A 16,323-nucleotide genomic window follows, 5' to 3' on the forward strand; every position below is an offset into this window, starting at 1 on the left:
AATAACTTCTCATACAAAGCTCAAATGGGGTGTATGAATACACCAACGTGATCTACTCAACCTCAAGAACATCCCCATATTTTTAGAAAAAAATTTCACCGCCGCACGCGCCAGCCAAGGCACGGCCACACGCGCCGGCCACGCGCAGGCACGTGCCTGGCACGTTGACGGCGTCAGTTAACGCCGTCAGGAATATTCCGTTATTTTTATCGGTTTTCGTCAACGGCTTTAGGAATATTCCGTCGTCTTCTCCGGCGAGGCTCCGGCACCGTCGCCGGCGCCGGAAAATCGGGAAAACTTTAAATCGTCCTATCTTCTTCGTTTTTCAACCAAATTTCACAAAATTGGTACCAAATTGAAGCTTACAACGAGAGGAACAAGTTGGTAGTTGGATACGACTTAACTTTATAAACATGTTGGTAGTTGGATACGACTTAACTTTATAAACATGGAAGTGGTTTTTTAATGGTGAATTCAAAATCTGGTCTCATCCTCATTGTTTCTCAATCAAACATATCATTCGCTGCTACATTCTTCTTGCATTTTAAGTTATATTCGTTACAACACAAAAACTATTTTCAATTTGTTACTTTCATTCTTTAGTTAGGGTTCTTTCAAGGCTACTAAATTATAGAGGTCCAATTAGTCACTATGGTTCGACACCCTTGCTTGTGCCATTATACTAATCATATATTTGCACTCGGAAGAAACACAACAAACATTGGAATCACTTGTAATGTGTGTGATTTTTTTTCATGCACTACCATTTCTGTTTAGGGTGTATTCACTAGGAATTTTTAAGGATTTTAAAAGACTTTATCAGTTCAATTAAAATTTAAAATGAGTTAATGAAATTTAAGAACATTTAATTAGGATTTTAAAGGAGTTTTTTTTATAGACGATATATTTACATTAAGGGGCGAGGGAATCAACCAATTTTGAAATTCACAGGATTCGAATTTAAGACTTCTCACATACAAAGGAATACCACTAAATCGATTTTAAAGGAATTTATAAAAGTCCATAGAAATTAGGAGTGTTCATTAAGCACTTTAATTGAGTTTATAAAAATCAAAGTGTATTTAAATGTCAAACAAATGGACAGCTCATCACGATTCGTGAGAAACTTTTTGACATGCATGTAAAACAAAACAATCTTTAAATTTTTTGATTTTTTTCCACATGATCTTTAGATGATAATAACGAAAACAAACAGTTTCGATTATGATGTTTGTACAATAAAAATACATTAATCACATGTAACCTAGTGAGTTCCCTCATAAGGCAGACACAAGTAAACCAATATTTTGGGCAATCACAAATTTAGCCACTGCCTCGAGATTTTGATGAATTTTTGTTTTCTATTCTCAGGTTATAATCTACCACCTCAACTACCGCCATCACCACATTGCACCACCATCCTCCTTAGCACTTTCACCATTATGCTGCCAGTAGCTCCACTACCATGCTGCCAACACCACCAGCACCACCTACACCATGTTGTTATTGTCACTACCACCACTTCCACATACACCACCACGATCATGACGCCATAACCACACCACTTGCATAAACACTGCTTGGACTTTTTACGTGTGCATTTGCCATCTAAAGAATTATGGGAACTTTAACGAAAAGCTCCTTGTACTGTTCACTTTATTTTGTCATTTTCGTTAAAACTCAAAATTTTCAAATCACTTTCATTAGTTTTTTCAAGAATTTTTTTTGTCAATTTATCTTAACTTAAATTCTATTGAATTTTCCTTCAATAACCATGCACATGAGTCGAGTTTTAATATTTTATTCCTACTACCAGAGAGGCATTATTGGAATTTCGTGTATCCTACATGCGATTTCCCAATAAAAAAAACATAGTACAACAACATCATGTCACCATCCTTCTCCTCACTCACTTCTCACCTTGACCTTAAATTAAAATCCCTTCAAATTCCAAATATAAATTCTGAAGTTTTGAACAAGTCAAATTTTACCAAAGTGGAAAATCTATCTTCCAAGTTCCAACAGCTTAATGGTAAAATATACAATTTGTAAAAGCAATTAAATTTGAAACTTTAATGAATAATATTTCTAGTTTTCTCCATATCCAAAATATAACTGGATTTTCATTTTTAAATTTATTCCCTTCATGTGGTTGTCCACAATTATTGAATTTAACGATTTGAATTACCATCGCACAACAATTAAATTAGAAATCTCACCACAAAAACTACCAGATCTCAACTCAACTATATAAGGCATAAAATCTCAACTAAATAAAAAATCAAAAGAAATTAAACAAAGTTAAACCCCTACGTCTTTTTACCATTTCCAGTCAAACCAGTCAAAACCTTTTGGAGATAAATTATTAATTTAATATAATTTATTTACTATTCAATCAGTTTTCATTTTCCCAATTTAATTTTTCCATTAAACTTTATTATTAACCAACAACAACCACCTTCACTCTGCTTCTGTGTCAGATTTTCAAATTGTGCCTAATCCCGCTCTCTCTCAAGCTCAGAGCTTTCTCTCTCCTCCTCTTTCTGGAGGCCTTTGGAACTTTTAGGATAGAGAGAGAGATTCATTTCTTTAGGTCAATCTTCAGCCCAACAATGCAATGTGTGCATCTATGCATATCAAACTGTGTGTATGTAATCATGGGTTTCCTCAATTTTTTTTGTTTAGTTCTGGAGATGAATCGATTAGGGTTTCTGGGTTTGTTTCCATTTTTTAAATTCTTCAAGTTTTGGGTCGGTTGACATTGTTCTGTGCGCCCAATGTATGTTTGGTTAGTGAGAAAATGTGGGAAAGAAAAAGGAAATAAATCAATGTTTAAAGAATCTTTCTCTTTAATTTTTCAATTTTTGGGATAAAAACTCGAAAGAAATGAAAATTTCCACTTAATAAAAACTGGGTTTTACATCTTCTATTTGGGATTTTCTATAAAAAAGAAGAAAAGTTCCAATTTGGGTCATATTTTCTTTTGGGGTTCTCCCATTTTCTTGGGGATCAAACAGGTCAATGTGTCAACTTTCGCTGTTAAATTTGGAGATCGTGAAATTTTGAAAATTGGGTTCATAGCAAAAAAAGATTTTACCTGGAACTAGATGAACTCAGCTCGATGCTTTTGCTTTATTGCTGAGAATTTGTGGGTAAAAATCAAGAGCTCAGTTCCTTTTATCTGTTTTGATCCCACTTCTATCTGATCTGAGTAGCTGAAATTTAATAATTCCAGATTGTAGTTTGTCTCCTGGAAGCGAATTTACGGGCTGAATAGTTTGATTCTTGTGCCCAATGTACTAGTCTGAATGAAATCCATTGAACATTGAGTTTTTTTTTTGTTCTTTCGGAATAAATCTTGACATGATGGTTTTCCAAAGTTTTCTCAACATGTCTGTCATTTTAAATTTCAATAAATATTTTGTTGTAAGCTGAACCAAATATTTCCCATTGATCTGTACTTATGACAAAAATGGTTAATTTAATAATTGTCCATGTAATTTGGCACTTTGGGAGTTTATTTAGAAAGATCATTTGGGACTTTGACTTCTATGATAGTTGATCATCACTAAAACGATTAACTTTATTTCAATTGTATAATTTCAAATTTCATTCGCTTCTGCATGAATAACTTTGTTTCCACAATCAAAGTGCACTGTTCAACTGTATTAGAAAATGGCCTTTGTTGATTTACTTTTTGCAAGCTTATCATGGTCTTCAATTTCATGAGTTGCATTTTGAAGTAGCATTACAACATATCTGGAGATTTTCTTACGAATGCCGTACTTTCTGATTTTCTTGATCTGCATAGCTGTTGTTGCATGCTCTTTACTCAGCTTGTTCTTGAATTTACTTTGTCCTGGTTTTGTTGCAGGTCACATTGATTGGTTCCATTTGATGTGGTGAGCTGTTTGTATCTCAGCCCTGCAAACATGAAGAGAGAAAATACAGTCACCGCACATGTTAGAGAACTTCCTGGTAGAATAACACGTGCTCGAGCTGCTTCACTTCATACATCTGGACATATTCCCCCACCTAAACCACCCACACAACAGAGTCAGAAGCAGGCTTTGCGGACAAATTCAAAGAGAGCTGCCACGGATGAGAACATTACAAACGCTACTGGTAATGCATGTATCCAACGCAAGAGGAGGGCAGTACTTCAAGATGTGACCAATGCTCTCTGTAAACCTTCATATGCAAACTGCTTCAATGCAACTAAAATTAAGGTCAATAGCCTGTTAGTTAGATTTTATTCATAACAAGTATTCAGGTTTCCTCTTAAATGTTGTGGAAATACAATAATACGCTTGGTTTATGCTAGTGTACGGCTAACTTTAGTTTTCAGAATGTTAAGTAATTTTAGAAGACTGAGAAAAAGAGATGACTTGTTATTCTTTTAATTTTTCATAACATAGTAAGCATGAAGGACCGTTTCCAGAATTAATTTCCACTTGTCACTTGTCACTATCTTGTAGCAAGGTTTAGTAAGCATATATGTGTGTACATATATATACACATCATGACGGCTTTGCTCTTTTTTATTTCTCTGCTCTAGAATCTGAATTCTGCCTCTAATTAATGAAGGCTAAGAACAGTAAGCCAACTAAAAAGGGTCAGGCAAAGCTGATGGAAATGGCCTTTTCCGTTGCTGGAGATTCAAAAACCGAGGTTTTGGATGGAACAGTCAAACTAGAGCTTAAATCAGACGAATTTTGGTGTACAATTAATTTGGAAGATGGCAACAGATTTATGAGGTCAAATAAGGATGTGAAAGATATTGATCAGTTGGAGAATCAGAGTTCTGGAGTGGCTCCAAAATTCCAAAGCCCTTCGTTTAAAGGTTTGCATTTCTTTAGTTTTCTCTTTTCCAAACATGACAAATCATTGCAAACTTGAGTTGAAATGCAACAAAAGAGTAGCACTAGATAGGAGTTTGTGTATCAATGTATGTCAGTTTTGAAGCACGAAATGTGTCCACACCCTTTCTTGTGGCCCCTTTATTTCCGTTTCACTTACTCATAATGCACAAAGGATAATAGACTGATAAATAGCATCATTAGATGTCACTTTTCTGATTAGCTGTGATTAGACCATAATTCCGTAGTTCTTATGTACTAAGGGGCTTAAGGGCTATATGAGCTTGGAAGGCTTTACATGAGGAGGATTCATGATCAAATATCTGGTTGTTTCTCCCATTAGGAATTAGGCCATATGCAGTAACCACTACAATAAAACAAAATCATATTTTTACTGTAAATACAAATCCACGCTAAACGCTTAAACAAATACAGACCAGAATGTTTATATTTTTTAAACAGCAATATTAAGGGAGGGAGGGGATTGAACCTACGACCTTGGGGTGCAGGGGTAAATGCTCTTAACTACAAGCTACAAGCCCCTTGCAAACATACTAGAAGGTTTGATTGTGTACTGCTTCTGTTCATGCCAGTTATATCTGACTTGTTTGAGTAGAATAAAAACTGAAGATAAATGGGAGTATGGAAAAGTCCTTGACAATTAAACCAGTTATTAGATAACAGTTAGAAAGAAAAAAAGAAGTTGTGTTTCAACATGATTTGCAAATAAGCATTCTATACATCTTTTCCTTTGCTAATATTATGCTTCACCGTGTGCTAACCTTATATGGCTCTGTCATTCTGAAGACAGTTGACCCATGTCAAAGCAATACAATACTTTTCTGAGCTACTTTAAGTGCTAGATGCCAAATGATAATGTTTCTTTTAAGGATATTCTATGTGTGCAGTAGTTTATGACCTTTAGCATTAACTTGTTGCAGCAGATAATGGTAGTCTTTCAGCAGACATGGTTATGTCAAGCAACCAGCATATTGTTAACATTGATGCGGATTACAAGGATCCACTTTTGTGTAGCCTCTATGCCCCTGATATCTATAACCATTTAAGTGTTGCAGAGGTTTGTGTCATTGAGTGTCAATATTCTTTTTATATGTACACCAGTTCCCTTTCTAGTAGCACCAGTATTTCATTCTATATACATTACAACGGTTAATTAATCAATTGGATACCTAAGCGACTCAGTTATTGATCAAGATGATGTGCAACAAATTATTTAGTTTAACAAGCATAGCTACCTCAAACCACAATGACATAGTGCACTTCAGATACATATGAATATGTGATACATGATTCCCGAGAAGCTGTATTATTCATAAGAATGTTGTTTTGTTTAGAGGAATGCCTAGTACAGGTTAAAACATTTTTATTCCTTTGGCCTTCTTTTTTTGGTGATAGATCAGTCATAAAGGATGTTAGAGGTGGTTCCTTTCCATAGTGTGGAATACATGCAAAGGGAACATAACCGGAATTTTTCTGTTCAAATATAATCTTTTGATACCAAAATGAAAACTATTTATAGATGCTGTGGGAAGAGAACATAATGTATTCAAGTGGGATAGGTTACAACTTCACCTTTAGTACGAAACATGTAAAACAAAGTTCTGTTCCTTATACCAGCTGCCCAAATCCGATATATTACTCAGGTGGACAGCCCTTCGCATAAAATACATTAAGCTATATTGTGAAGTGAAGTTGTACCTATCTCATCTTTATTAAAGCACCAAAGGTTCTCTTAAAGGAGGTGGCACCTAAGAAAAAAAAACCATTTTGAAGCTATTATTTTGTATTCTGTCTAAGCCTTTTGTGATATAGCGCTGTGTTCTGGTATAGATACTAGTCTGACTTAAGATTTAACTAATTAGAAACATAAATAATTGGTTGATTTATGAATGGTATGGTAATGCAGTGCTATGCTAAGCTACAATGGTATTTGTACTAAGTGCAATTCTTGGCGCAAGAAAAAATCACTAACCTATTAAAATGCATGTGATCTGTTGCACTCATTTCGCTTCCAACATAGAGATTGCACTCAGTGTTGGTGCCTTTGAGCTTTCATTTTTCTATCCTCTGTTCCTCTGTGTGAAAACTGGATTTTATTTTATTTTATTTTTTTGACAGCTTGACAGAAGGCCACATGCCAGTTTTATGGAAACAATACAGCAAGATATCACCAAAAGTATGAGGGGGATTTTAATCGATTGGCTTGTAGAGGTTCGCATGGTTCTTTTATCTATTATTCTTTATTCATTGTCTGCATAGCGAATGTATCTGATTGAGTACGAAAATACGGTGTGTGCAGCTAGTTGATTCTTCCTTCTACAAAAAAATTCAAGTTACATTAATGAAGATATTACTATTATGTTTTACTGAGGGAATAATACATAGCAAGTTAATCTTGGTAAAATTTTGTATCTTGCTTTGAAATTTGTCCCAGCCTTTATCAGATTGGTATGGAAATATTTAAGTAGCAATGGCATTTATATAATCATTACTCCTGATTTATCAACAAACCTTAATTGTTATTATAATGAAAAGAAAGAAGTTCCCTGGTGCATGCAGTGCAAGCTTTTAACTCAGTAATTGCCTTACGTACTACGGGAAGGTAAATGAGGATTGAGGAATATGCTGGTGATTTCACTTCAGAATCATGTCATGAAAATTTGAGTATTAGTAAATGAGATGGCATGCGGTGCAGTCTCTCCTCACCCCAAAGACCCTAGAAGAAAAATAAACTAGAGATGGCATGTGTTTGACATTTACCTGATATTGCCATCCTGATTCTAAGATTGTTATGTCTTTGTAATTTTACAGCAATTTCTGGTCACTCATGACTTGTTTAGTTTCATTTACAGTAAGTCTTATATGAAGCTTCTATTCTGTTTGTTGAAGATAGCAGCTGTACACATTAACGCGTCTTATGTTTCTATCAATGATGAAATGGTCTAATATGCTTTATATAAAGCATGTGAAAACTAATAGAAGTAGTTTGACAAAATGATGATGCTTGCAGGTGTCAGAGGAATATGAGTTGGTCCCAGATACGCTTTACCTCACAGTTTATCTCATCGATCGGTTTCTCTGTCACAATTACATTGATAGGAACAGACTTCAATTGCTTGGCATCACTTGCTTGTTGATTGCCTCGTAAGCTTTCATACCTATAGCAGAGTTAACTGCATTACTTGATTACAACTTTCGATTTGGACTTAACAACAATGAAAACATTCAAATCTTAATTATTGTGCTTTTATCATATGCAACCACTTTTATCAATAAGCCCAAATCTTAGCAGTCAAACATATGGAAACATAAATAATTCCAATATTGTCTCCCACTATTTGATGTTGAAAAGTGAATGAAGAATGTTGTTGGTCTATTTTAGATCCTTGGTCACTAATTAGTTGGAAGGAACTTATGTTGAACTACCCAACATGCTTTATCAATGCAGTATGCTTGGATTGGATAAATTTGGGCAACAGTTGTCTTGGGTAGTGAAATGTTGAATAATATTCATCAATATACAATCAACCTAAATTATAAATTAGTTTCTTCTATATTGCCTTGTTCATTTCAATCAAGGTCCATTTGGTGGAAAATAAGATGCCTTTGCCAAAATTTGGATGAAATAAGTACGGAGACAATAGAGATTATTGAATAAGTGTATAAGATTTAAAAGTTAATATGATAAAATTAATTTAGTTATGATTCTCTTGCAAGTGATTATATAGTACAAAGTTTCAAAGGGTTCATTCAAATGCATTTCACAGAACATGATATTTGTCAAATGTTGTTTATTGAGATTGCTGATGTGGTTGTCTTCTTTGTTTAATCTTATTAAGGAAATATGAAGAGATCTCTGCACCACGTGTTGAAGAGCTTTGTTTCATGACAGACAACACTTACTCGAGAGAGCAGGTATGTCATTGTCCGTTCTTATTCCAACAGATGGGTTAGATTATCAGGAGTTTATTATATACTGATGCAAAAATAAACCTTAAGAGTAGCCTGTAAATTCTGAATGAGTAAATGCTTGCTAGGGGATGCTCCTAAAGTAGTATGACGCCTCTGCACATAAATAGTGGGGATGAAAATGCTCTTGTAGGATCATACAACTTTAAAGCGAATAATTTCATTTTTTAATGTCTTTTTGTCCCTGCTATTCGTCTGAGTTTATGAGGAAAAATCCTTAACCCTGTCCCTCGCTCTCTTTTTATACTGAAAACCGAAAACCTGTGGCAAGACTTGTCCTATTGAAATTCTTATTTAATCCTTAAGGTTCTAATTTATTCTGCCCTGTAAGTTCTTTTCATTTCATTCCTAAATAAAGAAACGTTGCAGGTACTGAAAATGGAGAGTCAAGTACTGAAGTATTTTGGTTTTCAACTTTTTGCACCAACCACAAAAACGTTCCTCAGGTACATCTGCCCAAATGTTGTTAAATCCCTTTATTGATAGATTCAATACTATTCAACAATGCTAATGCTGATTTATTTTCAGGAGATTTCTTCGAGCAGCACAAGCTTCTTATAAGGTTCCATGATTCGTTAAAGTTGCTTTCGGCCTTGGTTTGCAGATGCCATGCTTTTTCTTATTCTCTCATTTTTTTTTTTTTTTGACCTCTGGTTTGAAGATCGAGTTACATATCAAATCATACAATTTTTGCAGAGTCCTAGCCTTGAACTGGAGTACTTGGCCAATTATCTTGCTGAGCTAACTTTGGTTGACTACAGCTTCTTGAATTTCCTTCCGTCTGCCATTGCTGCATCCGCAGTTTTTCTTTCCAAATGGACCTTAGATCAGTCCAGCCACCCATGGGTTCGTCTTTCTCCCTTCTTTCTCCCTTCTAGTATCATTATCTTCTCCTACTTGTTGATTATATACCGGAAAGATGACTTCAGTTGTAACTCTAACAGAATCCAATACTCGAACACTATACCCTTTACAAGCCATTGGACTTGAAGATCACAGTTCTTGCTTTGCAAGAACTACAGCTGAACACTAGTGGTTGTCCTCTGAATGCCGTACGCATGAAGTATAGACATCAAAAGGTATCAAATAGCAAGTATATGACAAAACAACTGATAAGCTTTCTAAAATCAGTACAAATTTTCATTACACCAGACTTGGAATGTTCAGTGAGTTTTCTACTAATGATGTGACTTTTGTTACGGCAGTACAAATCTGTGGTGGGTTTGTCATCCCCGGAACTCCCTGAAATGCTATTTTGAAGATGATTTCAAGGGACAGCTAACAGAGACTGACATGTATACTTTCTGGACAGAAGTTTCCTCGGGGTTTTTTCAGTCACTCCATGAGGCGGGCTATTTACATTCGTTTTATCCAATTTTCTTAGTTCTTTGTTTATAGGTTTTCTGACCTGGGTTTGTGCTTCAAGCAACCTGTGTCTTTTGTAGAATTGAACTAGGGCTGTCTAGCCACTTAAGCATGAAACTTGGTTACATGAACTGTTAATAGTCGTCATTATGTTGAGTTCAGGTTAATCCAGCGTAATTAGGCCGATCGCGGTTTAATTCAGTTGTAAAGTTTTTCACGACCCTAATTAATTAGTGAGATGTAACTTTTGCAGCCAAAGGTTTTAATCTAATGAACCATATTTTTGTTTGCAATTGCCTTCTGGTTGTGGCTCTGATTGGTCTTCATATGATAAATGCAAATTTCCTTATTGTACTATCAGATTCAGAACTTATTAGTCTCACATAGAATAACAATGCATTATGCTACTCTTGATTTGTTAAAGTATTCAGCAGTTTGAGATATTGGATAGTCCTGTTTTATATTTATTAAATTGACAAGTAAGCAAAAATTGTATTTCCTCAAATCAATTGGAATTGACTTGGATCTGTGGTCAGTTGCCACTTTCCAATAGTACTTTTGTAACAAAGAATATCGAATCAATTTAAACCTTATGTTTGAACTTCCCCCATCGAAGTGTCTTTCATTCTTATGTTTTAATACGGAGAAAATTGGAGAATTGGTCGCTTTAGTTTTTGAACTAAAAATTTGTGAGTATTGGTTTTTGAATTTTTTATAATATGAAATAATGGTTATTTTGGGTAACATCGTAAGAATTTACATTCAAAATAAAGGGTTTAAAGAGGAAAATAAAGAACGAAATTTTTAATGAAGTTATCTAAAATGACTATCGCTTCACATTGTGACTAGTTCACGGATCAATAAATTTAAAGACTAGGGGGTTATTTATTGGGAGCTTTATATATAGAGACAAACTTTCACTATATTTCAAGAAACTCCACTAGTTTTTAAACATGTCAAAGAGAGACAAAAACTTAAAAACAACTAAAGGCCAGCCCAAAAACATGGAAACAATGATTTAAAATGTTGATCATACCCCTAAGGCTTTAGGGCTATTAATAGAAGGAAAAATTACACATGGAATACTTTTAATACTTAATTTTATATTGAGACAACACTTTTTAAACATTTCAATGAGAGACAATGTGACGACCCGTCCCTACTTTTCACTGTAATTTCTTTTCCGTTGGTGTGAGTTGACGATTTTACCCTTTTTGGACAAAAATGGAATCTGATGTGGACGTGGTTTTCGGCTTTCAGTTTCATTTTACTGTTTCGTACTAAATTAGTACTCGTTCCTACGAATGTGTGAGCGCATGTTAGAATCGAATCGGATTTGCAACGAAAAAGTTACGCTCCGTTAAAGTACGTTAATTACGGGTATTTTTGTACACTTGCGTACAAATTTATCAGTGCTTGAAACACTGTAGGGAGGCAGATTTTGTACATTAAAAATTGTACAAAATCCATCAATCCCTTCCTTAATTGGTGGATCTGGTTCCTTTCACCAATCAAAATCCTTCAATCCCTCTCCACCACTCACATCTTTTCCCTCTCTTACCTCACCAATCAGGAACTCCCTCTCATTGTCATTTTCAAAAAGCAACTCTTTCTCTCTTCTCTCTCTCCCCGAAGACTCCCTCTCACACTCACTCTGCAATTCCCTCAAATAGACACCAAAACACACAAACATGGCTTGAAAACCACACCATCAAACTCGTCTCACCACCATGAACACAACCGTGCCCTTGGATCGTGGTTTGACCGAGTTTTGGACATCGAACTCGAAAGGTCCGACTTGGCTTAGTTTCTCCCCAATGAGTTGTGAACGAGTTATGAGTTTTTAGGAAGTCTAAAGGCCTCCACTCAATTCCCCAAGGTCTTCAGTGAAGGTTTGTTGGAAGCTTTGACGTGAAACAACCTGGTTTCAAGAAACTGAGTTTTTGGCCTAACCTTTCGAGCCAATTTCAAGCCTTTTCCCGTCCATTTTTGGACTTCCAAAAGGTATAAACTAGTTCTACATTTCATAAGCTTCCTTTCCATGTAAATTTTGTGAAAAATGGTTGAGAAATGAAGGTTTGAAATTTTAACCAGAAAGCGGCGAAATTTTCCAGATTACGGCGATGGACTGCGGCGACCAGCGAGGACCACCGGAGAAGATGACGGAATATTCTGTCAAAGTTGATGGAATATTCTAACGGCGTCAGGTAATGCCGTTAAACTCTGTTAGTTATTTAACTGAATATTCCTGACGGATGTCAGGGCCTTGCCTGCGTGTGGTGGTGCGTATAGCCGTACCTTAGCCGACGCATCCGGCATCTGATTGACCTTCTGTCATTTATTGTAAGTTTTTGATGTCGAGTAGATCGATTTCGTATATTCAAACCCTATGTTTGAGCAGTCTACGGAGGTTTTATTTAAGTTTTCGTATATGTGTTATTAAACTAATTAAATTAGTAATTCCACATATAAGGGAAATGTATCCCGAGGACATGCGGGATCAGGCAAGGCTCGGAGGTTATGATTCGACAACATATTTGTAAGTGGGCAGTTTGTTTTTATATCTATACGTAGTTATAGTTTCCATAAATGCGTATTTACTTCATTTTTACGCTTATATTGCCAAGTATCGTCATTGTGACATTCAATGTGATAAATGCTAGTATATGGTTGGGATATTACTGTCATGACATTCAAACATAATTGTACATGCTCATCATTGCTGCACCCCGGTGTTAGTACTCTCCCCAGGGCTAGGGCTAGTTCTTGACTTGTATGTTCACATCCGCACCGTCCGCTTGCCTTCGATCCAAGTTAGGTGCTGGTCTTGTCATACAGATTGCATTAGGCAATTCTGACTCGTATGTGACCGTGTTGCGGCACCAGCCTTCACGTGATCGTAGTACTAGAGCGTATTGATTATACCCAGTCCTGTTTGTGTCAGAAATTATCTGAATGAATTCATGTGTCAGCTTAGATGGATGAGCACTTAGTTATACTTGATTATCACATGATTATATTACTATGACATTTGATATATCATGACTTGGCATATTTCTGGTTGTATTGCTGTTGTACTTTTGTTACATACTTACGTAGTATGTTTTACGGAAACTATACTTGTTTTACAGCGAGAGGTTACTATGTTCGAAAATAAAGGTTTTCTTACAAATGTTGTTTTGCTAACCCAATCAACTTTGTCTCTCGCCCCTCCAGGGTTAGCAGCTATGCTTACGTGTAAACGAGGATTCTGGCAAGTCTCAGGAGACGGTTATCTTCAGTGGTATAACCCACATCCTTTTTACTATACTGTCTTATACTCTGACATCACGTGTGAAATAGGTTCAATCTTACTTACCCGTGCACTATTTTAACTAGACACTTTTAGGTTTAAATTTATTCACATCCTTTTTCCACTACACTACACTTTATGGCTTCGTCACCCTCCAGGTGTTGGCCAACACAATTTGATTTGGAGTCCAAGTGGACATTCCGGGTCAGGGTGTGTCAGACAAAAGTTTAGATATTGGAAGATGACATCCTCACAACTCCAACAAAATTAATATGTGCTATAAGTTCAGCCCATCCTTGACAACTTCTGTAGAATTAGTTTTGAAACTATATGTAGAATCAGTTTGTAATCAGTTCAACCTATCTTCGTTCATTTTTGCAGAATCAGTTCAACCTGTCATTTTCTTAAAATCAGTTCAATCAATCCTCAAACATTTTTTGCAGAATCAGTTCAACTCGTCATCGACCATTTTTGCAGATACAATTTTTATAGTTTTAGTAGAATCAATTTGTATACTTTATACAAAATTACGTACATGTCACCAAACAATTTTGGCAAAATCAATTTCAAATATATGTAGAATCGGTTTTGCATACTTTTAGTAGAATCGATTTGTATACTTTCAACAAAACTACATACATGACATCAGTCCAACCCCTTCGTGACCATTTGTTGCAAAATTAGTTTCAAATATTGCTATTTTCTCTGAAAATACCAACAAATTCAATTCTAACAAAAAAAAGATATCAACATTTCAAAAATATAAAATAATCTTATTGCTAAAGCAATCCCCAAACCAATACTTCAACTACAAAGTGAAAGAATTAAGCAAATTAATAACAAAAACCCAGAAGCTAAAATTAATGACGATTTCTTATCTATTAAGATTCATGCAGGCTTTTGTTGAGTTTTTAAAGTGATAGACTTTCACAGATTCATTAGGCTTTTACTCATTATTATAAACCTCATAAAATTTCACAACTTTTAATTATAGACTTTTGTGAAAAGTAATAGACTTTTGTAGAATTGTAGAAAGTTCAATGCTAGAATTTTTTAAAATTCCGTGGATTGTTATGAAATTTTTCATGACTAATTTAATAAGAAGCATTATTATTTTGGGTTTTTATTACAAACAGTCTTTGAAATTGACCCATTCTAGATGGTTCCTGAAATTGAAAATCGATAAATGTAGTCCCTGAAATTGATGTCGCAAATCAATGTGATCATTCTATCATAATTTTGTTAAAATTATTGTATGTGTTGACGTGTCACATAACTGAGTCCCATAATAATTAAATATGGCCATTAAAAAAATTTAAATAATATAAAATATTTTTTTATTTTATATAATTAAAAACTTAAAAAAACGAAAGAAAAAAAGAAACAGTTCATCTTCTTCCCCTCCAACCCTCCACCGAGCACCCCGCCCCCACCCCCACCCCCACCCCACCCCGTCGTGTGTGCACCCCGAGCAACCACTTCTTCCCCTCATACATTGCCACAAAATGCAACATCCTAGGCCCTACCCTCATCCTCACCTTTTCCCGCAACGTAATCAATCCGCAACCCAAATTGCTTCGGGGACATCCAATTTTTTTAAGCTTTGGTGCTTTGTCACATGCCAATAATGGCCTCGCCGGCGACCCGAGTCACTGACTCCTTTACCAAGACCTACTCCTAGATTTGCAAGAAGAAGAAGACGGTGGGTTTTCCTCTGCCGTTTTCACGCGTTCGATCAACCATCCACGACCGCACTTATTCTAATTTCAAACAGATTGGTGTCTGGGGTGGTTGGGTAGGGTTGGGATTGTGATGGTGCCTGGGGTGGTTGGGTAGGGAGGGGAAGATCATTATCATATTTTTTTTAATTTCTAAAAGTTTAAATATTTTACTAATATTATTTAATTAGATTTGTAGGACCAGTATCTACCACGTCATCACATAACATAATTTTTTATAGAATTTTAATGGAAGAATCATATTGATTTGTGACACCAATTTTTAGGAACTACATTGATCGATTTTCAATTTTAGGGATCATCTTGATGAAATGAGTTAATTTCATGGATCATTTGTGATAAAAACCCTATTATTTTTAAGTTTTTATTATTGAACACAGGGATCATTGTGACCATGACAAAGCGATCTTATGAGGTGGTGGTGACAACGATGGTGGTAAAAGTGTTACGTGGTGATTGTTGGCAAGATGGTGATATTAAAGTTGGTGTCTTTGGTCATAGTAAGGTGATGGTGGTGACATGCATTATGGTGGATGGTGGAGTATATCATTAGATAATTAAGAAAATTGAATTTCATCGTATCACTCAAAGTATATCAATCCTATCTGCAATTCTTGCCCGCTTCCACTCCACTATTACCACTTGTTAGAAAACATGGTCGAGAGAGAGAGGAGAGAGAGAGCGATGAAAATAGCGGCTATGAACATGTTATCTCAGCCATGGCCGCCTACACCATCTCTCTATGCTGCTAATAATACTAATAAGTCAAATGCTAATAATTGTAAATTACATTCGTATCTCTACTCTATTGCCGCTTCACCCTATGAACCAAATAGATCAAACCCACCATCCAAGCTCTCTACAATTTCCACCCGTTTCTCAAAGTCCAGTAATTTTTCTGTTTCCACATTTAATTTCATTTGATTCCTGTAACCTAAAATTTACAAGTTTTGCAATTGAATGTAGGATTTTCCTTTGTTAATTTCTCAAATTAAGAGCTAAATGTAAAGATTCTTGTAGTAATTCTTTTTTCCAGCTTTTGTGGTGGGATAATTAGTCATTGATTAACTAGTACATA

General features: G+C 35.4%; 1 protein-coding gene and 1 long non-coding RNA gene across 3 annotated transcripts; both read left to right on the forward strand.

Annotated features, from left to right (window-relative positions):
• The first annotated feature begins 2,489 nt into the window (after window positions 1-2,489).
• LOC103952254 (cyclin-A2-4-like) lies at window positions 2,490-10,502 on the forward strand. 2 transcript variants are annotated; one of them, XM_048587150.1, is made up of 12 exons: window positions 2,490-2,593; window positions 3,875-4,229; window positions 4,588-4,843; window positions 5,801-5,937; window positions 6,999-7,091; window positions 7,891-8,024; window positions 8,720-8,795; window positions 9,219-9,295; window positions 9,378-9,411; window positions 9,546-9,695; window positions 9,794-9,928; window positions 10,055-10,502. In XM_048587150.1, exons 2-12 carry the CDS (start codon window positions 3,933-3,935, stop codon window positions 10,106-10,108), a joined length of 1,443 nt encoding a protein of 480 aa, XP_048443107.1. In that variant the 5' UTR covers window positions 2,490-2,593; window positions 3,875-3,932; the 3' UTR covers window positions 10,109-10,502. The 2 variants fall into 2 exon arrangements, with proteins under 2 accessions (XP_048443107.1, XP_048443108.1); XM_048587151.1 differs by having other exon boundaries at window positions 5,804-5,937.
• A 1,137-nt stretch (window positions 10,503-11,639) lies between these two features.
• On the forward strand, window positions 11,640-12,777 carry LOC125478687. The gene is made up of 2 exons (XR_007259457.1): window positions 11,640-12,218; window positions 12,329-12,777. It is a non-coding gene; the product is annotated as an uncharacterized LOC125478687 (long non-coding RNA).
• The last annotated feature ends 3,546 nt before the right edge of the window (window positions 12,778-16,323 follow it).

The sequence above is a fragment of a genome, unplaced genomic scaffold (genome assembly GCF_019419815.1).
Source record: "Pyrus x bretschneideri cultivar Hongxiangsu unplaced genomic scaffold, Pyrus_bretschneideri_v1 Contig26, whole genome shotgun sequence".
NCBI classification, from domain to species: Eukaryota; Viridiplantae; Streptophyta; class Magnoliopsida; order Rosales; family Rosaceae; genus Pyrus; species Pyrus x bretschneideri.